The 24,127-nt window shown below is 35.3% G+C and overlaps 1 protein-coding gene across 7 annotated transcripts in view; it reads left to right on the top strand.

Moving 5' to 3' along the window:
- FNDC3A (fibronectin type III domain containing 3A) overlaps positions 1–24,127 on the top strand; it is a 169,571-nt gene that overhangs the window by 43,217 nt on the left and 102,227 nt on the right. For all 7 annotated transcript variants that reach the window (XM_081215165.1, XM_081215164.1, XM_081215166.1 and 4 more), the window contains one exon: positions 19,842–19,917. In XM_081215165.1, coding sequence (XP_081071291.1) covers positions 19,842–19,917 — 76 coding nt within the window. The remainder of the gene's footprint in view (positions 1–19,841; positions 19,918–24,127) is intronic.

The following is a 24,127-nucleotide window of genomic DNA, read 5'->3' as shown; positions in this document are numbered from 1 at the left end:
CTAATTAGCATTCTTTTCTTTTTTTAAAAAATTTTATTATTTATTTTTGGCTGCATTGGGTCTCTGTTGCTGCACTTGGGCTTTCTCTAGTTGTGGCGGGGGTGGGGGGCTACTCTTCACTGCGGTGCACGGGCTTCTCATTGTGGTGGCTTCTCTAGTTGCAGAGCATGGGCTCTAGGCGTGCGGGCTTCAGTAGTTGGGGCATGTGGGCTCAGTTGCTCTGCGGCATGTGGGACCTTCCCAGGCCAGGGCTTGAACCTGTGTCCCCTGCTTTGGCAGGAGGATTCTTAACCACTGCACACAAGGGAAGCCCCTAGCATTCATTTTTAAACAGTGTTCTCAGTATACATTTTAATTAGTTTATTTGTTAATATATTTGAAATGACACTATTTCATACATATACATAAATACTGATTATTAGAATAATTTATTGCAAAGTTTAAAATAACCTAATAGTATTTGTCATCCATGTAACTTTTTCGTCATAATACTTTTGAAACTTAGAATTATTTAAGCAACTCTTTTTTACTTGATCCTATCAGGTTGTAAGACATTTAGTCTGAGTATTTCTCATTACTTTAATTCTAAATCTCAATATAAAAACTTGTGTCTTTGAGTTTTAATGAGCATAATGAATTGATTTCAAAATACTGATGCAGTTTATGTAAGAAAACTTACTCTTCTGTGAGGAGACTGTCGGCATATAAAATAAACTTTTTGTTTCGCTTTTTAAATATAAAGCAGTAATTTTTGTTAAAAAGATAAATTAGTTCATTTTCAAATATAGACAGTTCATACTGGGAGTGTTCATGTTAAGGTGGTATATGATATCATTTGAGTATAATCTGTATGAACAGTGAATTCACATTTTTAACTCAATCCTAAAATCAACAAAATAAATAAGTGTGCAAATGCTTTGTTAACAGTAAAGTAAAAAACACAGCTTTTAGCTGGTGATGTTGTAATCATCCCCTTGACACCCTGAATTTATTTTGAATATCAGTTTTTAAAGAACAATAGAATGATTAAAAATATATGGACATGCAAACCCAAAAGAATAGAAATTTGAAGTGACAGTGATATTTTAATTATTATGAAGTCTATATAATTTTATTTAAACATAATTTCATTTTATTTAAAATAGAAAATGTAAATATGACCTTTTAGCAGAACTGGCTTTAGAAACTAAAGATTTAATTGTTGCCAACCCTCACAGAAATCTTCAATGGAATACAAAGTGCACTTGTGAAGGTATGACCCTTTTTAGTAGGATTAGTAAGAGAATGAAGGACAGATCTTTTCATAAGCCATTCCGAAGTAGGTGAAGATACAAATCCTTAGTCACATCTGTACACACAAAGGCATGGTGTGATGTGCACACAAACATCTGAATGTCACATGTGTGTGTACATTGTCTATATATATTTTTGGTGGGGGGAAGATATTACATCACTTTTCTACCATTGTCAGTAAATGAAGTATTCCACAGTCTACATTATTAATTAGGATTCTCTTTGTACTGGATTTAAAGGAAATATTATTTTTGAGGTTCTACTGTATGTCAGGCACTGTGCTGGCATTTTACATATAGTGTTTCCCTTAATCCTTCAAAAACACTGTATTTTAGAAAAGACACTAAAGCTCATGGAGGTAAATTTGTCTAAAAATCACACATTTATTAAGCAATAGAGTAGAGTTTCAATATAGAATTGCCTGATTACAAATTCATATTTTTTCTGTTACAGTACTTTTATTTCTAAAAAGAAATTGTGAAGGCAAATGAGCCTAAAAGAAAAAAAATTTTTTAAGTGTTTTCTACTTATCACATATTATATACCTTGTATTCTAACTTAGCATTGTAATTGGCTGTAACTGTCTCCCTTACTGATTCATCCTTACGCCCTCAACTCTGCAAAAAGTGCCTAACATATAGTATTTGCTCATTAATCATTTGTCAAATAAATAAATGAGTAGATGGTTGACAGATCTCAACTGTTTGTATGCTGGTATCAAGCATGTATTCTTAGCTGAGTTTGAAAATGATTTTCTTTCATAGGACTAAAAACGAAACTCAAATTCATTAGTTTGATAGTTGTCCTTTTATTTACAATTATTAATCTCTATTTAGACTTCAGCTGAAATATATTACATCAGCCAGCTTATCTACAGATTAACAGGATCTAGTGAAGTACGAAGCATGATTGAAAATTCTTATAGTGAAGTCAGTTTAATATCACGTTGATGTTTAAATAATTCAGACTTGTTTATGAAATGAATTTCCCAGCTTAATTTCTTAGGAAAATCAGATAGTGAGTTCAAATTTAGACATAATAAGGTTGGGTGCCTGCAGTTTATCAAGGTAAATAAATTCAGAAATTAGTTGGAAATATAATTTTGGATCTTGGGGAATCCAGAGATATACCCTAATATGGTAGCCATTAACTACATGTGGCTATTTAAACTAATTAAAATTAAAGAAGATTAAAGAAGATTAGTTCTTCATTCTTACTAGTCACATTCCAAATGCTCAGTAACACTTGTGTACATATACAGACCATATATAGCCAAATATAGCTAGAGGCTCTTACCAGCACCAATATAGAACACTTCCATCATCACAGAAAGTTCTGTCAGCTAGCCCTGTTCTCAGAGCCAGAGGAAAAGATTTAGGAGCTATTCAGAGACTGGACAGTAGTTAATTAAGCAAACATTTGTTTAACTTCTGTAGTCTCTGTAACTGCGTATTAAAATAAATAGACTGAAGTCAAGAAGGGCTCATGTAGTGGAGCTGACAACGTGCAAACAAGTGAACACAATCATGTGCTAAATGTTATTATAGAAGGATGTACAAAGTGCTGTGGGCTCTAATACAGGAATAATCTAACTCTGCTTTAGGGTGTGAGCATCTTGAAGGATGGGTAGTATTTCTTGAAGAAGGAAATTGTTCCTCATAGGAAAATGTCAGCAAAGTCAAGTGTGAATCAAATATTGTGCTAGAGAATAGTAAATAAATCACAGACCAGGAAATGAAGATGAAAGTATTGACTATGCAACACTAGATTGAAAGGAATAAAGCAGATGGATAGCTGGAAAGCTATAGGGTGGTCAGTACAGGAAAATATGGGAAGTAAGAGGCAGGCAGGTGTCCAGCACCAGTTCAGGAGAAATCTCATAAATATTGTGTCCTGTGTGTGTTCTCTCTGTTTTGTGTAAATCAGTCCATTTTTCCTAAGCTAGAGGGCAAATTCTTTTTTTTTTTTTTTTTTTTTTTTTTTGCGGTACGCGGGCCTCTCACTGCTGTGGCCTCTCCCGTTGCGGAGCACAGGCTCGGGGCACGCAGGCTCAGCAGTCATGGCCCACAGGCCCAGCCGCTCCGCGGCACGTGGGATCCTCCCGGACCGGGGCACGAACCCGCGTCCCCTGCATCGGCAGGCGGAGTCTCAACCATTGAGCCGCCAGGGAAGCCCAAGGGGGCAAATTCTTACAGCAGCAGATCTGCACTGATAAAAATAGTAATACTAAGAGCTACACATACAGTGCTTACAGTAACAACAGCTAACATACATAAATAGTGCTTATAACATGCCAGTTGCTGTCCTAAGCACTTGACATATGTTAACTCATTTAGTCATCACAGCAACCCCATAAGTATTGAGTTAATTTGAAGGCTTTCAACCACAGATTGGGAAACTACATTGCTAAAGGTATGTTAACTATTATTTAAGGGTACAAGGCCCATAGGATTTTCCCTTTTATTATTACTCTAAACCTCTTTAAGTTGGTACCCTAGACCAAGCATGAAGAAGCAGTTGGATAAGGAAGAGGGAAAAGGATTAGGCATTCCAGACAATTTTGTTCAGGTGTTCTTATAATAAGAGGATTTTAGGACACAGACACACATAGAGGGAAGGACCATGTGAAAACACAGGAAAAATACAGCCATTTACATGCTTAGGAGAGGGGCCTCAGAAGAAAGCAGTTTTGAACTTTTAACCTTCAGAGCTATGAGAAAACAAATTTTTGTTCAAGTTCCCCAGACTTGGTACTGTGTTATGGCAGCCCTAGCAAACTAATACGGTAGCCAAGATAATACATCTGTAAATACTGGAAAGCATGTATATATGTTTTTGATTTCTGGGTTGATTTCTTGTTCTGTCTGCTAAACCCTCTACTGAGTTTCAGAAATAGAGCTGTGAGGTACTTGCTTTGTTTTCCTCAGACCTAACTTAATGTCAGTCTTAATGTACAGTGAGGAATGCAAGTTGTGTGTCCTTTGACGTACAGAGGAAAAAATTAAATTATATACACAAATTGATGCTGTCTGTAAACATTTTCCTCTTTATTTTTTTCAATGATTATATTTGGTTTTGTAGGTTATTTTTATAAAAATATAGGTGAACATTTTTAGAAATTAATACATCCTTAATGTTCCATAGGTATATATCCCTCAGAATAAACAATTTAAACTGTTAGAGTTCAACAGTAGAAACAAACTTTAAAATGATTTCCTAAATTCAAAAGTTAAATTTTTGTTACCTGCACAGAACAAATTACTTATAATAATTTGGCTTTTTTTTTTCTGTTGTTTCCTTTAGAGATTATATATAGAATATTAACACTAACCTTATATCTTTTACTAAATCCTTTAGGATTTAAAGTAGTGGTACTTTCTGGAACAATAAATAATAGCATGGTTTTTCTGATGGCCATCTTAGGAACTTATGAGTAATTACATTAGAAAACTGATTATTTCCATGGGATTCAGGTTAGGGGCAAAATACCAGACTCCTTACCCCCTGGAAATAGACCTAAATATGTACATATTGTTTTGAAAATTTCAGAGTGATTCTAAGAAGTATTCCTTTAAATCTAGTGCACATTTTCTCATCTGATACACTTTATTGGTGCCATGGGTCATGTGAAAGATTGCTCTTTTTCCTATTCTCGTTTTACATGTAAGAACTTTTAACAACAATTCAGTAAAATTGAAGTACATGGCCAAGGAATTTTGTATTTTTGAAATGCAAAAGAATATTTTCAAAGTTATATTTAGCAATGATTAGTAGCGATTGAAAATTAAATGACAAGGTACAATTTATACCTAGGTGTTTATGTTTTTTAAAAATTGTTCACTCATTGTGTTTCCTTTAAAATATATGCAAATATTATTAATAAATGATTATGCCCTGACAGTTGAATAAAGTCAAGTTTTTGTATAACAAAGCATAAATAAGTTAATTTTGGCACTTTTATGTAGTACAGATTCCAAGGTGGTACCTAAGTCCTATATTTTTTATTGTAAATGTTCATTTGAATTTGCCTCACTTTAAGTGGTTAGCTGATATAAATTAAGTTTTAAGTCCACTACACTGGGAGTTTTCCGTAAGAGAACAGTTGTTTGAATGGTTTTGTAAAATGAAGTAACTTTTTCAATAACACCAATAATCTCTTATTTTACTTTTTAAAAAATAAATCTACATTGGACTAAATGATAGCTCAGGTTTCCTTAGCTCTAACTTTTCCCAGGCTGTATGCCCTGTTTGTTTAGAGGTGTTAATGTCAGGCTTGCTGATTTCTGATATCTGTCTGTGCACCTTGGTCCTTCTCTTTCTTTCCTCACTCCAGAGACGTCTTTTTCTGCTATCCTGCTTTTTTTGAAAATTCTTTCTTTCTCTAAGGAAATAATTTTATATTTGAGCCTCTTAAATTTTGTCTGTCTTCTTCCATAACTTCTCCAAGCCACTGTATATTTTAAATTATTTATTAGGGAATATAGGGAGCATTAAATTTTAATTACATTTTTCTAGATTTTTCTAGTCTTCATTAATGTATATATTAGGCATGGTTATAGCTTTAATCAGTGACATTTTCATTATAGTACTTTTGTGTGTTACTATTTAATGTAACATTTTGTATAAATATTTCCATGTATCATCATAGCCTACTTGTAAGAATAATTTAAAAATCTACATGGTATGGCATTATTTACAGTCATTGTCAACTTTAATCTGCCGTTTGGTGGTAGCCATCTTATCCAAAACATATGTTTCAAGCATATGTTTCTCTGTTATTCAAGAAGTAATGTAAATATTAGTAGTACTGAATACTTAAGTTCAGAATACACTTAAAATGTTCAATAGCTCTACATATCTGTGTTCAGAATGCTAGAAGTTGAACTATTGGCATGTATTCAGGCAGTTGCTTTTATCAATTGTCTACTCACCCCCTGGTGACACTGTTAACTGAAACATTAAAAGCATTTTCACTAAAGAATGACAAAAGAAAACTGCCTGGCTAATCTATCCTGCGAGCTGAGTGAGGTCTTGAGCATGGCACCGTGGATACGGGGATGTAAGAAATGAAAGAAACTGAGTGGAGAAGAGAACATATTTAGTAATTTTATGGAGTGTAGTGAAACTGTCAGGTCTGAACTCTGAATTTTTAAAGGGGTTAGGAAATGGAAGATCAGCAGTGCATTTGAGATACATACAAGTATGATCATTTGTTTTTGTGAAATTTGAAGATGTTGAAGAATCTCATTTTCAAAAGTCTAATCAAGTACTTCATAATCATTTTATGATATTGTATTTGTGGAATGTGCTGTGTAATATTTCCCTATGCTAATAGAGACATCAATGATAAGAATCACAAAATGATGGATAATTTGCCAGGGTTCCTCACCTGTCACAATTCTGAGAGTTACTTTGTTTACAAGATTTCTGTGTTCACCAAATTAGATTATATACATCAAGAAACTGCACTAATTCACTTATGGCAGTGCTGGAAACAGTTTGGGGGCATATTTTATCTCAGGTAAAATAACTATCATATGTAAGTTGTTGTCTTTCTCCTTATCGCATTGTACTATTGTTTATGATGAGATTATGGAAAATTCTACTGCATCTGTGCAGATGAATGTAAAATGGCATAGGAATCCAGATAATTTGAAGATATGTGAATTCTGCATTTTGAAGCTAGACAAAAATCTCTGTTGATTATTTGCTAGAAACCTATGAGTAGGCTTAGAAATCAGTCAGGCACCTTTATTACAAAGTAGCCCCAGTTTGATCTGTGATGTTGGCAACAATTAAATGATTCTTAACCACACATACATACATACACACATACATACATATGTATGTTAATTTCTTCGAATCAGTCTGCATTTTCTTTAGACCTTTAAAAATAATTATCTCAGTAGGTATTACTCAGTGGCATAACTTGAATCCTATAACTTTCTTTTTCTGCCATAACATGAAGGCAGATATTTTTTTCCTTTTTGTTTACTACTCTAGCTCCATTACCTAGAACAGAGCCTTACATTGTAATAAGACCTCAAGAAATGTTTGTTGAATGAATTCTACATACTTCGCAGTCCTCACTGTTCAGCTGTTTATTCATTGAACAAAAGTTTCTTGAAAACCTATTATGAGCCGGCTTTAGCATTTTATAAGAAAAGTCAAGGTATTTGCTTTCAGGGAGCTTTTGTTCTAGTGGAGTGGAAATGGCTCAGTAAACAACTAGCCAAATAACTGCACAAAATAATTTCAGATAGTGATAAGTGCTAGCACTTAAAAAATAAAACAGATTGATTTGTTAGAAAATGTGTAAGGGTATATATACCCTAGAATTTAGTGGGCAGGGAAGATCTCTGAGGAGTTGACATTTGAGGTACCTGAGTAATCATGAGCCAGCCTTGGAAAGATCTTGGGTGAAGAGCCATAATTTTACTATTCCCCTAAATAAAACCTGTGTAGAGAGATAAGTTCCTCGAATTTATAAAATGCATTTTATAGTCATCTACTTGCATAAAATCTCCCAAGGTTTGAGAATCTCCTTGGGGGAAGAAAACATCCCCAAGGTGGAAAAGGTGACTAATTTTTCCTCTTGCAGTTTTTGTCTTGGTTCACTCTGATTCCTGTTAGAGCTGTTTTCTCATCCTCCAGCATTTCTTTGTTTTCATTGTTTCTGCTCTTTCCTTCCTTTTATTTTCTTTGAATTAGCTCTACCTTTTCTCACTCAGTAGGACAGTTAATATATTAATTTTCAATCTTTTCTACGTTTTCCAGGTTTTTCTAATTTTCAATCTTGTCTAAGTTTTTCTTTGATTTTTTTGAGATATTAATTTTTCTTTAAACCTCTGGTTAGTGAAAATTACTCTGGTGAAGGTTAAAGACTACCAATGCAGAATTTAAAATACCCATTTCTATCACTATACATAAATTTGAATTTATAACTGCTTTCTTCCACACCTTCCAGAAACCCATATGATAATTTTAATGAAAGTCCCTAATGAAAGTGATGCCATTATATTTTGCCTTGAAATTTATACCAAAAAAATATTTCAGATTATATTTAAGTAGAAACATAGCGCTTTATGATACATTTCCTATAAAAAGAAAAAATAAGTACTGGTTCTTTTGAGGTCAGAAAGTAAATTTTTCTAATTAATTTATTTATGTATTTATTTTTGGCTGCATTGGGTCTTCGTTGCTGCGCACAGGCTTTTTCTAGTTGCAGTGAGCAGGAACTACTCTTTGTTGTGTGCAGTCTTCTCATCGTGGTGGCTTCTCTTGTTGCAGAGCACGGGCCCTAGGTGCGCGGCCTTCAGTAGTTATGGCCCACAGGCTCTCAAGCGCAGGCTCAGTAATTGTGGCGCACGAGCTTCGTGGCTCCGCGGCATGTTGGATCTTCCTGGAGCAGGAATGGAACCCACGTCCCCTGCATTGGCAGGCAGATTCTTAACCACTGCGCCACCAGGGAAGTCCCAGAAAGTAAACTTTAATTCAAGGATTTTTCTTAACAATGAGTGGAATTCTTTTTCTTTTTCTTTTTTTAATATTTACTTATTTATTTTGTCCACGATGGGTCTTAGTTGCAGCATGCGGGATCTTCGTTGCCGCGTGTAGGATCTGTGTGTGTGTGTGTGTGTGTGTGTGTATTTGTGTATGTATAACACAACTTCCTTATCCATTCTCATTTGTCAGTGGACACTTAGGCTGTTTCCATGTCTTGGCTATTGTACATAATGCTGCAGTGAAAATGGTATGCAGATTTCTCTTTGACATAGTGTTTTCATTTCCTTCGGATATATACCCCCAAGTGGAATTACTGGGCTATATGGTAGTTCTATTTAATTTTTTGAGGAATTTCCATACTGTTTCCTATAGTGGCTGTGCTAATTTATATTTCCATCTATAGTGCACAAGGGTTCTCTACATCCTTCCCTGCATTTGTCATCTCTTGTCTTTTCAGTGATGGCCATGCTGACAGGTGTGAGGTAATATCATTATGGTTTTGATTTGCAGTTCCCTAATGATAAATGATGTTGAGCACCTTTTCATGTACCTGTTGACCATTTGTATATCTTTGGGAAAACGTCTATTCTGGTCCTTTGCCCATTTTTAATTGCATTATTTGTTTTTTGTCTTGTTTTTTTATAAATTTATTTATTTTTGGCTGCGTTGGGTCTTTATTGCTGCACATGGACTTTCTTTAGTTGCAGTGAGCGGGGGCTACCCTTCGTTGTGGTGCACAGCCTTCTCGTTGCTGTGGCTTTTCTTGTTGCAGAGCTCGGGCTCTAGGCGCGCGGGCTTCAATAGTTGTGGCACGTGGGCTCAGTAGTTGTGGCTCGTGGGCTCTATAGCGCAGGCTCAGTAGTTGTAGCGCACGGGCATAGTTGCTCTGTGGCATGTGGGATCTTCCCGGACCAGGGCTTGAACCCGTGTTCCCTGCATTGGCAGGCGAGTTCTTAACCACTGTACCACCAGGGAAGTCCCATTATTTGGTTTTTTGCTATTGAGCTGTAGGAGTTATTTATATATTTTGGATATTAACCCCTTATCAAATATATGATTTGCAAATAATTTTTTCCATTCTATCAGGTGTCTTTTGATTTTGTTGATCATTTCTGTTGCCATGTAGAAGCTTTGTAGTTTGATGTACTCCCACTTGTTTGGTTGGTTTTTTGTTTGTTTGTTTGTTTTTGCTGTATGCGGGCTTCTCCCGTTGCGGAGCACAGGCTCCAGACGCGCAAGCTCAGCAGCCATGGCTCACGGGCCCAGCTGCTCCGTGGCATGTGGGATCCTCCCGGACCGGGGCACGAACCCGTGTCCCCTGCATCGGCAGGCGAACTCTCAACCACTGTGCCACCAGGGAAGCCCCACTTGTTTATTTTTTTTATTATTATTTTTTTTTGCGGTACGCGGGCCTCTCACCGCTGCGGCCTCTCCCGTAGCGGAGCACAGGCTCCGGACGCGTAGGCTCAGCGGCCATCTCACGGGCCCGGCCTCTCCGCGGCATGCGGGATCCTCCCGGACCGGGGCACGAACCCGCGTCCCCTGCATCGGCAGGCGGACTCTCAACCACTGCGCCACCACGGAAGCCCGCCACTTGTTTATTTTTGATTTTGTTGTTTGTGCTTTAGATGTCATATCCAAAAACTCATTGCTAAGACCCATGTCAAGGAGCTTTTTTCCTATGTATTCATCTAGGATTTTTATGGTTTCAGGTGTTACATTTAAGTCCTTAATCCATTTTGAGTTAATTTTTGTGAGTGGTGTAAGATAGAGGTCTTAGTTTCATTCTTTTACATGTGACTATCCAATTTTCCTAGCACCACTCATTGAAGAGACTGTGGGTTCTACATTGGGTATATGTGGCTCCCTTGTCAAATGTTAGTTGTCCATATATGCCTGGGTTTGTTTCTGGGCTCTCGATTCTGTTCCATTGGTTTGTGTTTCTGTTTTTATGCCAGTACCATACTGTTTGTTACTATATCTTTACACTACAGCTTGAAATCAGGAAGTGTGATGCATCCCACTTTATTCCTCTTTCTCAGAATTGCTTTGGCTATTTGGGGTCTTTTGTGGTTCCATATAAATCTTAGGAATATTTTTTTCTACTGTAAAAAAAAATGCCATCGGAATCTTCATGGGGATTGCAGTGAATCTATTGATAGCTTTGGGTAGTGTGTGCATTTTAACAATATTAATTCTTCTAATCCATGAACACAGGTTACCTTTACATTTATTTGTGTCTTCTTTGATTTCTTTCATAAATGTTTTGTAGTTTTCAGCGTAGAGATCCTTCACCTCCCTGGTTAAATTTATTCCTAAGTATTTTATTGTTTTTGATACTATCGTAAATGGGACAGTTTTTTAAATTTTTTCAGATAATTCACTATTACTGTATAGAAATGATACTGTTTTTGCATGAGAATTTTGTATCCTGCAACTTCAGTGAGTTTGTTGATTAGACCTAACAGTTTTTTGGGGGGGAGTCTTTTAAGATTTTCTGTGTATAAAATTATGTCATCTGCCAAAAGAGAAAGTTTTACTTCTTCCTTTCCAATTTTGATGTCTTTTATTACCTTTTCTTTCCTGATTGCTCTGGCTTGGACTTCTAGTACTGTGTTGAAAAGGAGTGGTAAACGTGGGCACCCTTGTTTTGTTCCTTATTTTAGAGAAAAAGTTTTCAGCTTTTCACCATTGCATGGGCTTGTCATATATGGCTTTTATTATGTTGAGATACTTTCCTTCTATACCTAATTTGTTCAGAGCTTTTATGATGAACAGATGTTGAATTTTGTCAAATGCTTTTTCCTCGTCTATTGAGATGATCTTTTTAATTTCATTCTATCAAGGTGATGTATCACGTGTATTGATTTGTGTATGGTGAACCATCCTTGTGCCCAGCGATAAATCTCACTTGATCATGATGAATAGTCCTTTTAATGTGCTGCTGACTTTGATTTGTGGTTACCCTGTTTTTCAAGTATGTTAACCCCTTCCTCCATCTGCTTGCTTTAGACTGATAATCATATAGTCTCAAACACATTCTAAAAAAGAAGAATCTACATTTTCTTACTCTCCTCCTCTATATTTTATGATTTTGATGTCCTCTTTTACATCTTCATGTTTATCCTTTTGCTGTTCCTTGTGTTTATCATTACTTCCACAAATAGGTTTTTTTTCTTTTTGATCTGTATACTGGCTTATTTAAGTGATTTACTTTCCAACTGTTACTTCCTCTTTTCTGTATCTTCTTCTTTTATATTTAGAGAAGACCTTTCAATATTTATTTTAGGGTAGGTTTAGTATTACTTTATTCTTTCAGTTTTTGCTTGTCTGAGAAATTCTTTCTCTCTCTCCTTCTATTCTAAATGATAATTCTGCTGGGTCGAGTATTCTAGGTTGCAGATTTTTCCCTTTCAAGACTTTGAATATGTTTCGCCACTCCCTTCTGGCCTGCAGCATTTCTGTAGAGAAATCACCTGATAGCCTTACGGGGGGTTCCCTTTTAATTAACTCTTTGTTTTTCTCTTGTTGCCTTTAGAATCCTCTTTTTTTAATTTTTGCCATTTTTATTATATGTCTTGGTGTAGGTCTGTTTGGGTTCATCTTGTTTGGGACCCTCTGTGCTTCCTGTGTCTGAATATTTGTTTCTTTCTTTAAGTTGGAAGTTTTCAGCCATAATTTCTTCAAATATATTTTCAATATCCTTTTCTCTGTCTTCTCCTTCTGGAATTCCTATTAATGCATAGATTGGCATGCTTTATATTATCCCATAGGTCTCTTATATTGCTTTTATTTTTTTTCTCATTTGGCTTTCTGTCTGCTGTTCTGATTGGATGATTTCCATTATTCTATCTTCCAGATCACTTATTCATTTTTCTGCATTATTCATTCTGCTATTCATTGCCTTTAGCTCAGCTTTCGTCTCGCAAATGAATTTTCCAATGTGCTGCTGAATTTGGTTTGCTAGTATCTTGTGGAGAATTTTTACATCTATATTCATCAGGAATAATGGCCTGTAGTGTGCTTTTCTTGTAGTATCCTTTTCTGGCTTTGGTATCAGGGTAAAGCTGGTCTCATAAAATGAGTTTAGGAGTATTCCCTCCTCTTCAGTTTTTTGGAAGAGGTTGAAAAGGATTGCCATTAGTTCTTCTTTTTTTTTTTTTTTTTTTTGCTGTACGCGGGCCTCTCACTGCTGTGGCCTCTCCCGTTGCGGAGCACAGGCTCCAGACACACAGGCTCCGCGGCCATGGCTCGCGGGCCCAGCCGCTGCGCGGCATGTGGGATCTTCCGGGATAGGGGCACGAACCCGTGTCCCCTGCATCGGCAGGCGGACTCTCAACCACTGCGCCACCAGGGAAGCCCGCCATTAGTTCTTCTTAAAATGTTTGGTAAAATTCACCAGTGAAGCCATCTGCTCCTGGGCTTTTCTTCATTGAGAGATTTTTGATTAAAATTCCATTTACAGTAGCATCCAAGAGAATAAAATACATAGTAATAAATATTCCCAAGTTGGTGAAAGACTTGTATGTGGAAAACTACAGAAATGTGCTGAAAGAAATTAAAGATGACTTAACTAAATAAAAAGACATCCCATGTTCATGGACTGGAAAACTTAATATTGTAAAGATGGTAACACTGACCAAAGGAAGGCACAGAGTCAATACAATCTTTATTAAAATTCCAGCGGCCTTGTTTGCAGAAATGAAGAAGCTGATCCTTAAATTCATATGGAATTGCAAGGGGCCCCAATAGCCAAAACAATCTTGAAAAAGAACAACAAAGTTGTTCAACAACTAAAACTTCTTGACTTTAAACCTACTACAAAGCTACAGTAGTCAAAATAGTATGGTACTGGCATAAGAATAGATATATATAGGCCAATGGAATAGAATTGAGAGTCCACAAATAAACCCATATCTCTATGGCCAATTTGTTTCAGACAAGGGTGCCAAAACTGTTCAGTGGGGAAAGAATAGTCTCTTCACAAAACGGTGCTGGGACAACTGGATATCCACATGCAAAAGAATGAAATTACACCACTACTTCACACCATATAGAAAAGGGAACTGAAATGAATCAACAACCTAAATAAGCTAAAACTATAAAACTCTTAGAAGAAAGGAAGAGTTCATCTTCATGACCTTGGACTCTAAGTGGAGTCTTAGATAGGACACCAAACTTACAAGCAACAACAACAGCAAAAAAAAATTAGATAAATTGTACTTCATCAAAATTAAAAATGCTTGTACATAAAAAGAACATTATGAAGGAAGTGAAAAGACAACTTCCAGAATGGGATAAAATATTCTCAAATCTTGTGTCTGATAAGGGTCTAGTATCCACAGTATATGAAGAGCTTTTACAACTCAACAAAAACAGACAACACAATTTAAATTGGGCAAATGACTTGAATACACATTTCTCCCAAGAAGATATACAGATAGCCAAGAAACACATGACACAATGCTCGACATCATTTGTCAGGGATGTTAGGGAAATGCAAATCAGAACCACAGTGAGATATTACTTTATATCCACTGGATATCTATAATCAAAATAACAAGCATTGGCAAGAGTCTAGAGAAATTGGAATCCTTGTATATTGTTACTGGGCATGTGAAATGATGCAGCTGCATAAGGAGCATGTGGTGGTTCCTCAAAAAGTTAAATGTAGCATTACTATATTACCCAGCAGTTCCACTCCTGGGTGCATACCCCCAAAATTGAAAAGAGGAACTCAAATATTTGTACATGAATGTTTACCATAGCACGATTCTCAATAACCAGAAGGTTGAAAACAGTCCAGTTGTTTATTAGTGTGGATACAGAATGGATACATAAATTGTAGTATATCCATACAGTAGAATGCTATTTAACCATAAAAGGAAGTACTGATACATGCTACAGCCTGGATGAACCTTAAAAACGTTAATGCTAAGTGAAAGAAACCAGTCATAAAGGATCACATATTGTATGATTCTGTTTATATGATACATAGAAATGGGTAAATCCATAGAGACAGAAGGCAAATTGGTGGTTATCAGGGTCTTAAAGAGGGAAAAAGTAGAGTGATTCCTGAATGGAAATAGTGTAGTAAAATGTTTTGAAACTAGAAGAGGTGGTGGTTGCACAACATTGTGAATGTACTAAATGCCTAGAATTGTACACTTTAATATTGATTTATAATTAATATGTGAATTTCACCTCACTGAAAATATTAATAGTGACACTAATGGATTATAATAACATCAATTTTTAAAAGAATCCATGAGCCCATACTCATACTAAGAAACATGTAAAGTTGGGGTGTAGGATAAGGGGAAGAATTCAGAAAAGAAGTCTCTTCTTAATAGAAGAATGCTAACTAGTAACTACAGAAAGAATGGGGTTTTTTTAATTGCCATTTTACAGCTACCACAATAATGTTTAGTAGTAATGTTGAAACCATTGGGTGAAAGACTGTTAGGAAATAGAATATTCAGAGAGTCTCAAAGTATCACCATATTGATTGTTTATTACTTTCAAAGGGAAATGGTATCTTTATAATAGAGACATCTAAGAGATAATCACCTAAAACCAAGTGATCAAACTTAACTCCACTCAGGTATTCTAAAATGGTATATCAAAAAAAGAGTGAGTGTGAGAGTGAGCAAATATGGCAACCCATTAACAATTGGTGAATCTAGGTGAGGGATATATGGGCATTCATTGAATCAATCCTGCAGTTTTTCTGTACATTTGAAATATTATAGAATAAAAGTTGGGGTAAAGATGAAATTTGAATAGGACCCTTTCCTGTTTAATAGCCTTGCCTAAAGGTTTAACTCCTTAGCTTTATATTTAAGGATCTTCATGATCTAGCCCCTGCTTATCCTCCCAATTTTATCTCTTTCCATTGCATTTCTCAAACTAGTTTAGACTTTAGCTATGCCATACTTCTTCCCATTTTCAAGTTGTCCATGATCAATTTACAGACCTTCTAGAGAATGGGCTTGAGGATACGGGGAGGGGGAAGGGTAAGCTGGGACAAAGTGAGAGTGTGGCATGGACATATATACACTACCAAACGTAAAATAGATAGCTAGTGGGAAGCAGCCACATAGCACAGGGAAATCAGCTCGGTGCTTTGTGACCACCTAGAGGGGTGGGATAGGGAGGGTGGGAGGGAGAAGCAAGAAGGAAGAGATATGGGGACATACGTATATGTATAACTGATTCACTTTGTTATAAAGCAGAAACTAATACACCATTGTGAAGCAATTATACTCCAATAAAGATGTTTAAAAAAAAATTATCCGTGATCTCTTTCACCCCCATGACTTCATACATGCTATTGTGTGCTCTCTCCTGGAATGTTCTCTCCCCATCTTTAGCTTGTTAATTCTTGGTTGTCCCTCTGAACATTATATAGCTATCATCGCCTCCAGGAATCTTCCTTCATCATTGTGGGCTGAGTGGAACCTATAGTACATTATTCATATCTCTGTTACATCTCTTATTACACTGTACAGTTAATTGGCTGAGTACTTGCCTGTTTCACAAGACTGTGTATTCCTTGAGTCCTTGGACCGTGATTTATTTTTCTTCTTGATGTTCATAGTGCATATAAGAGTAGGTACCACACAGTGGGTGTTTAATAAATGATTTTTAGATAAATGAATAAATTTAACCTCCTACCATTTTCCTGAACATCTTATTATAATTTAAAAGAGTTTATCCTTTTTTACTTAATATCAGGGTATATCAGTTGTATGTGTACCATGTTTGGTTTTCTTAGTTTTATTTCTTTTTCCCAACTTTGTAGTGAATGAATTCATTACAGGAATTATTAGTATTTTATAGAATTCCATAGTACAACCAGTACTGATAGAGGATCATAATTAAAAGAGGTAACATACATGTAAAGCAGACAGCATAGTGTGACACAGTAAGCACTACTTTAGGTCTTGAACCCCATTAAGAATTTAGTGAAATCTAATGAAAATAGTGAACCCTTCTGTAGAAAATTGTAATATCTACAGAGAATTTCATATATAATTCTGTGTGGTTCACAAACCCTTTGAATAGATATCTATGGCCCCCAGGTTAAGAACTCCTGTGCTTTAACGCAGTGCTGGCCTCAGGTATCATCCTTCAGTAATTCACTACCTCTACTAAGTTCTAACACTAATAAGGAAAGGAGTGAAAGAAACATAATGGGTTAAAAAATTTTTTAAAGAACCATGGATTTGTTTGAGATTGATTAAAAAAATGTATTGGAAATAAAAACAAACTGAAAATCCTCCAGCCCACTTTCAAAATTTTAAGTTTTCTTTAAAACAACTGTTGGATCACAGAGGGAATGAAGAAGTAAATGGCAGAAAATCTAAAAAACAATAGTGAAAATATTCTCTATGGTTAAACTGAGTAAAATTCATGGTTTTAAGTGCATATATTACTAAAGAAAGAATAAAATAGAGTATTCAACTGAAAAAGTTAGAAAAACAACATGGTAAGCCTAAGGAAAACAGAAGAAAGGAAATAATAAAAGTTGAAAATAGAAATTAATGCATTAAAAGAAGCCTACTTAGATGACTGTTGTAACCTCCTGATGAAGAGTTCTTCCTATATCTGGTTGCTACACTGCAGCCAGGGCGATCCACCATAGCATTACCTGCTTACGTAACTCTTCCTTGCCCTTAGAATGGCTCACAAGACCCTTCTTAAGCCAACTCCTGTCTACCTTTCCCCATATTTCTAACCTTTTTCCTGCATCGTTTCCCCAACCCTTATCTCCGCCTGCCCCATTCTCCAACCATATAGAACTATAGAACTTCTTTTGGTTCATTGAATTTGATAAACTATTGATGATGTTTCCTTTCATGGAGGTTTGCATTTGCTCTTCTCTATACCTTAAAGGCCTTCCCACTCTTCTTGCCTAGCTAGTTCCTTCTCAGTCTTCAGGACTCAGCTTCACTTTTACATTCTCTAGAAAGCCATTAAATACACTAACACACACACACACGTGCATATACATGTATACACACACATGCTCAGGTAACAGACTAATTTAAGTACTTGGTCCTGTGTGCTCTGATAGTGCTTAACTTCTGTCATAGCACTTATCACCAGTCAATGTCAAAGAAATGTTTGAAGAAGAGTAGTAATCGAGGTACACCATCAGAAAACACATTTCTAAGGTTACAGTGTTTAAAATGATTAAAATAAAAACATATTTCCAAAGCTACTTTTGCCAAAGTAGACAGTGTTATGCATGAGACAGGCCAGAAGAGTATATTGTGTGCTAAAGGAGCTATCTTAAATTTAGCAAATTGTATTGGTTAGCTCTCTAAGGAAGAAAAATATTTTTGGATCTTCTCCAGATAAATTTGAGGTGCCTTAAAGAACTAAATATAAGCAATTAAATTATATAAAACTAGAAGAAAAGAAAAACTACCATTTTTATCAAACCTGTAGGTCAGCGTTGTCCAATGGAAATATAATGCCAATCACATAAGTAATTTAAAAAATGTTAGTAGCCACATTAAAAAGTAAAAACAGGAAAAATTAATTGTAATAATTTTTTATTAACCAAATATGTCCAGAATATTATTTCAATATGTAATCAATATAAAAATTAACAACAAGATATTTTACATGGTTGGGTTCTTTTGTACTAAGTCTTTGAAATCCAGTGTGTATTTTACACCTGTGGCACATCTCCATATAGACAAAGACAAGCCACATTTCAAGTGCTTGATAGCCAGCCACAAGTTAACTTTAGAAGCAATAGAAGGTGTCACAAAGGAAAAAATAGGTAACATTGGCTACAGGAAAATAAACAATTAAAAAATTTGAGAAGACAAAATGGGAAAATATTTGCAGCATAATATAGTATATTATTATTATTACTACCATTATTATTCAGATAATTCATATGAATTGCTAAGAACATTTAAGACCCCAAAAGATTAAGATGACAGACAGCCAGTTTACAAAAGAGCCAGTAGCAAATGTAAAGATAGAATTTAACCTCATTAATAATCAAAAAAGTGCAAATTAAATGATAGTAATATACTGTTTTCATCTATCAAGGTAGCAAAGATTTTAAAACTATAATTTTTAGGGGTGCAGAGAATGTGGTTAAATGGTGTTCTCATAGACTGAGGAGGAATGTGAATTTGTAAAACCCTTTTAAAAAGTAGTTTACCAACAGATACGGGAATTCTATTTCTGGGAATATATCATAAGGAAATAATACTAATTATAGAGATGGGAAAACTACATACCAAAATGCTCACTACCTAAATTCTTTAATTAAGAGAATGGTTAAGTAGTTGATGGTATAAACATTCGATGACATACTTTGAATAATAACATGGAAAAGTCTTTTTTTAATATTAAACCAAAAAAAGACACAGAATTGGAGGTCTTATTTTTCCCCCTTATATTTAAGGGGGGAAATTAAGCCTATGCATAGAGAACAAGACTAAGAAATTTATGAGAATGCTAACAATGTTTATTAGGATGGAGGGACTTCAGTTTTTTTCCAGTTTTTTGTTTTTCAGATGTCATAAGATTAGTGTGTATTACCTATAAAATAAAAAGAAAACTACTCAAAATTATGGGATTAATTTAACATATTTTTAAATATATTGCTAATTTGAGATGTCATACTAATTCAGGGGTGCCATCTTATTCTCTACCTATCAATTTATACTTTATTTTTAGAAAAACACAATAGTTTACAATTGGTGAAGTAGGCATAGATGATCCAAATATTCGGTAGTTTGACTCCATCTTTGTTTCAGAGTGAAATTTATTGACTTTCCAATAAAATTGTGCCTCTGTCTTTTTTTATTCCCTTACTTTTGGCTTGAGTCTGACCTCCAGAAAAATGAAGTAATTAATACTTTTCAACAAATATGTAATCCCTATTTTCCTTCCCAGTTCCATATGATTAAATAGCTCACATCTACTCTCTTCCTAGCAACATTTAATATCTTGATATACTGATTTACTGTGTTGCTCTTTTGATTAATACTTCTTCCCCTCATTTTAAGGTTATCCTGGTACAAGTTAACCCAGGGGAAGCATTTACAATAAGAAGAGAAGATGGACAGTTTCAGTGCATTACAGGTAAGAATGGTTATTGTCATTTGAGACAAGACTAAAATTTATGATACATAAAAGTGTATGTGCTTGTAGTTTCTTCCTTTCTTTCTCACTACCACCACAACAAGGCACAAACTCTGAATACGTTATGGCATAACTATTACAGTAGCATCTTAATTAGTCTCTTTGCCCTGGTTTCTTGATTAATCCTACTATAATGTCACTCCCCTGCTCAGAAATCTTCAGTGAATCTAGTTCAGGTTCCTTAGTCTTTTTCAAAGATCATTTCATCTTTTGCTTGCTTCCCACTTTCCTTTCAATACTGTTTCCCTTCAATCTTGCTAAGTTGGTTTATTCACCGTCTCTGAACCTTTCTTGTACTTACTGTATTCTGCTTCTTATCTAGAATTTACCCATATCACCACTACCCCAGCCTATCCAAATGCTTCCAGACTGAGCTCAGATCTTATCTTTAAAAGGTTTTTTATAAAGTCTTTAGTAAGCATCCCTTCCACACTACTTACTAGCCAACAACCCCCCCCACACACACACATTTGTGCCAAACAAAAATGTCTCCAGATATCACCAAATGTTCCCTGGGAGGCAAAATCACCCCTAGCTGAGAACCACCACTCTGTGTGAAGATGAGAGCAATAAAAAGGTCACTAGCTTTGGAATTAGAGAACCTGGTTTTAAACCCCAACTCTGCCACTTAACTGGCTGTATGAACTTTTGCATGTTATTTAACCTCTATCAGGTACCTTTCTCAGTAAAATTCCTATCCCTGTGCATAATAACACACCTCATAGGATAATTGTGAGGGTTGAGTAATATGTTTATAAAGCACTCTAAACCAGACCTGGCACATAATAAGGCACTGAGTAAGTGGTGATGGTGGGTACTGTAGTGGTGTTTAATAGAAAGTGACCCCATCTCCTGTGAAAGCCCAAAACACCAATTATCGTGCCATTCATTTAGCAAGAATGTACTTTTTTGTAATATTTCTTCCAGTTAGTATTTTGAAAAGCCATTTAAATTTTGTATGTTTAACTTGGAATGTTTATTCAGTCTCTCCAACTAAGTTTTAATAAGGACTTTATGGGCAGATACCATTTCTTACATTCCTTTGTATTCCCTTCAGTTCTTGGCCTTCCACATATTGGGTACCTATCTAATGGTTATTACTTTCATTTGAAAAGAGCACGTTAGAAGTGGGGGGACCGTATGCTTTATCATCCAAACCAGGATACTTTAAGAGTGAAAGTGGACCCTAGCAATTACTCCACAGCAATTAGTGTCAGCCAAGATTGTCCCAGGCAAACCAAGACTTATGGTACCTCCCCCCCATTTAACCTGGGCTGTCAAGTCAATGCAAGCAAAGAAGAAATAGATCTAACTCTTTCTAGAGAAGCAGTTAGCTCAATAATTACAATTAAAACTTTTAACCTGCCATTTAAACCTTACATGTCTTAGAGTTAGCACTTTCTCTAAGTTAATTTAAATCTTTTGAGCGGCAGTTATTTGGTAACTTCACAAATAGGAATGGTCCACATATTATGAGCTTAAAAGAAACCAGGTAGTAGAATTTATAAGCAGTATAATAAACTTTGCCTATCTTTACTTGTCAATTAGGTTTTCATAAAAATAACTTCATTTTTATACTGGGTACCTCTTAGAATGTAAGTTTTTAGTAGAGCACACACCTTAGGTTTATTTGTACATCTCTTTTCAAATTGTTTTCAATAAATATTGTTTATGATGGAAGCATTTTAACTAATATAACATTGGTCTTTTCAAACACATCTGCAAATGAGGATACTCATTACTGTTTTAGTGTGACTTAAAATGCAAAAACTGATCATTGCAATTGGATAACCAGACTTTGAATTTTAAATAACTTATATTTTAAAAGTCAATTTGTAACTGTAATTTGTAAACCCCTTCCCTCATAAAATCAATTAAATTGATTTTTTATGTGGCACTTATCCCTTCAATCAGAACCAAAAAAGCCTATCTAGTTTATAATGTGCCTGTAGTGCTAACAGTATCCTATTAATAGGAATTGACTATCATGTGAAGGATTTTAAGGCAGGGACACATTTCTTTGCTTCAGGAGAAAATGGAGACTCTTCTCTCTATACATCAGATTATGAGAGTGGAGACTTTGTCTTAAAATTACTACTGAGCAAAGTTTTAAAAACACAGGAAACTTTAGCAGGAACCATACAGAAAGTAAAAGGCTCTCCCCTCTTTATGTTTTTGTTTGTCCAAAATGAAAAGATGGGATATAGATGAAAGGTAGTAGTAAACAAGAGACTGGGTTGAAGTCTTTGTGAAGACCAGCATGCCCTCAGTCCAAGCAAGAGAAGACAGGACGAGAAAAGGCTAAGGACTGCTGGGGCTCATCCTCTCCTCCCTTTTTTTGCTCTTTGCCATCACTATTTCTATCACATGGCAGTCATCTTCTTGACCTAGTTCTTGAGCTAGGTAAAAAGTAAGAGTATAGGTAGAAGTGGATGCAGTATATGAAAAAGAGAAAGAGAAAGTGTTAAGGGAGGAAAATCATGTGCCAATGAAACTGACAGAGGCCATCAAGTTAGGAAAGCTTTTCTTTTCACAGCCACCATACTAAGAAAACCTCTGTAGTAAAACCTAAAGAATTGAGGTAAATCCAGTGTAAATTAATAAGCATTTGAATTAAAGACTGTGCTTTTTAAAGTAGTTTTATTACCAACAAGAATTTATAGAAACCAAAACTAAGTTGAAGAATCACAGGGAACATTAGAGATCTAAATAATTCCCCTATTTTATTGGAGGTTCAGAATTTGTGAGATACAGCTAGTTATGGGCAGAGCTCAATATAGTACCTTTTTCCAACTATATAGCATACTGCTTAGATAGATAAAACTGCTAATATTTTTTTTCATGAATTTACAAAGTCCCTGCTGAGGTATACTGTACCAGCTGCAAAGGATTCAGAGAAGACTATGACACAGTTCCTGCCATTCAGGAACACAGTGTGGTAGGGGAAAGGGGGGAAAATTAACAATTGTACAATATAAAAAGAATCATTAGAAATATGCATAGGGTATTGTGAGAGCATAGGAGGACTAATCACAGAGTGATTATGTCAGGGAAAAAACCCTTCAAAGAAAAAGTGACACATCCTTGTCTTTCAGGAAAATACCAGTTGGCCAAATGGACAAAAGGGTCTCAAGAAAGTGTTTTAGGCAGAGAGAATAGTGTACAAAAGCAACAGAAGGAAAGAGCAACTTGATTTATTTGAATAACTGCAAAGAGATTGGAATAGCTAAACACAAAACAAAACAAAAAGTTGTATAAAGGGGATATGGACAGAGATGAATCTGAAAATATAGTCATCTCTTGAAATGGCTTGACTACCATACTAAGAACTTTATTATAAAGGTGAGGAAGAGCCATTGAAGGAGATTATAAAATAGTTAATATCCAGTTTACAGTTTGGAAGGATCAGTGAAGTCTTCCTTTTCTGTTACCATGTGCTCACCTGTTAATCTGAAAATCTCCCTACTTCAAACATCTAGAAATGTTCAATAAAATGTAACAAACATTCTTTTAAATGCATTGCATAGCTTCTCTCTCTTGCCTCCACCCCTGAAAAAGAAGAAAAAAAAAGAAAAGAAAAGAAATTGTTATGGGCCAGAAACAAGGACTTTTCAATATTTGTTTTTTAAAATATGTTTCATATTTATAATGAAAATAATATACTTTATTTAATGTGATCATTTTTTATTGTTCCATACCATTCTTTCTGAGTCTAATACAGGATCTGATGTCTGTCTTAACTTACCTTTTGTCTTATTTCATGTCCTTTTAGACAATGCACAACTCTTAAATATATAAAAGTGTAGCTCCCTGCCTTTTACCACCTTTCAGTTTGCCATTCTGCTCATTGGTTAGGTTTATTTATACTACCTGATTCTAACCTATACCTCATTTTTGCCGTCTTAAGTCACTGCTAATGGCTTTTAGCACAAATACCTCATTACTTATGAAATTGAAGTACTATGTTGAATCTCTCTGGTTTTTTTTCTATTAAAAGTTATTTTTAAACATCTAACAACTTGATGTTTTTGGGATTTTTTTAGTGATTGGATTGATAGCATGTCAACAAATTGTTTTTTGTATAATGATAGATACTATGGAAATTCATTTTTGCTTGGTAATTGTGCATAGGAATGTAAAAATTTATTAT

The sequence above is a fragment of the Mesoplodon bidens genome (genome assembly GCF_964165515.1).
Source record: "Mesoplodon bidens genome assembly, chromosome: 17".
NCBI lineage: Eukaryota > Metazoa > Chordata > Mammalia > Artiodactyla > Ziphiidae > Mesoplodon > Mesoplodon bidens.
Note: the sequence above shows the minus strand (reverse complement) of the source record. Positions and strands in the feature narration are given on the sequence as shown.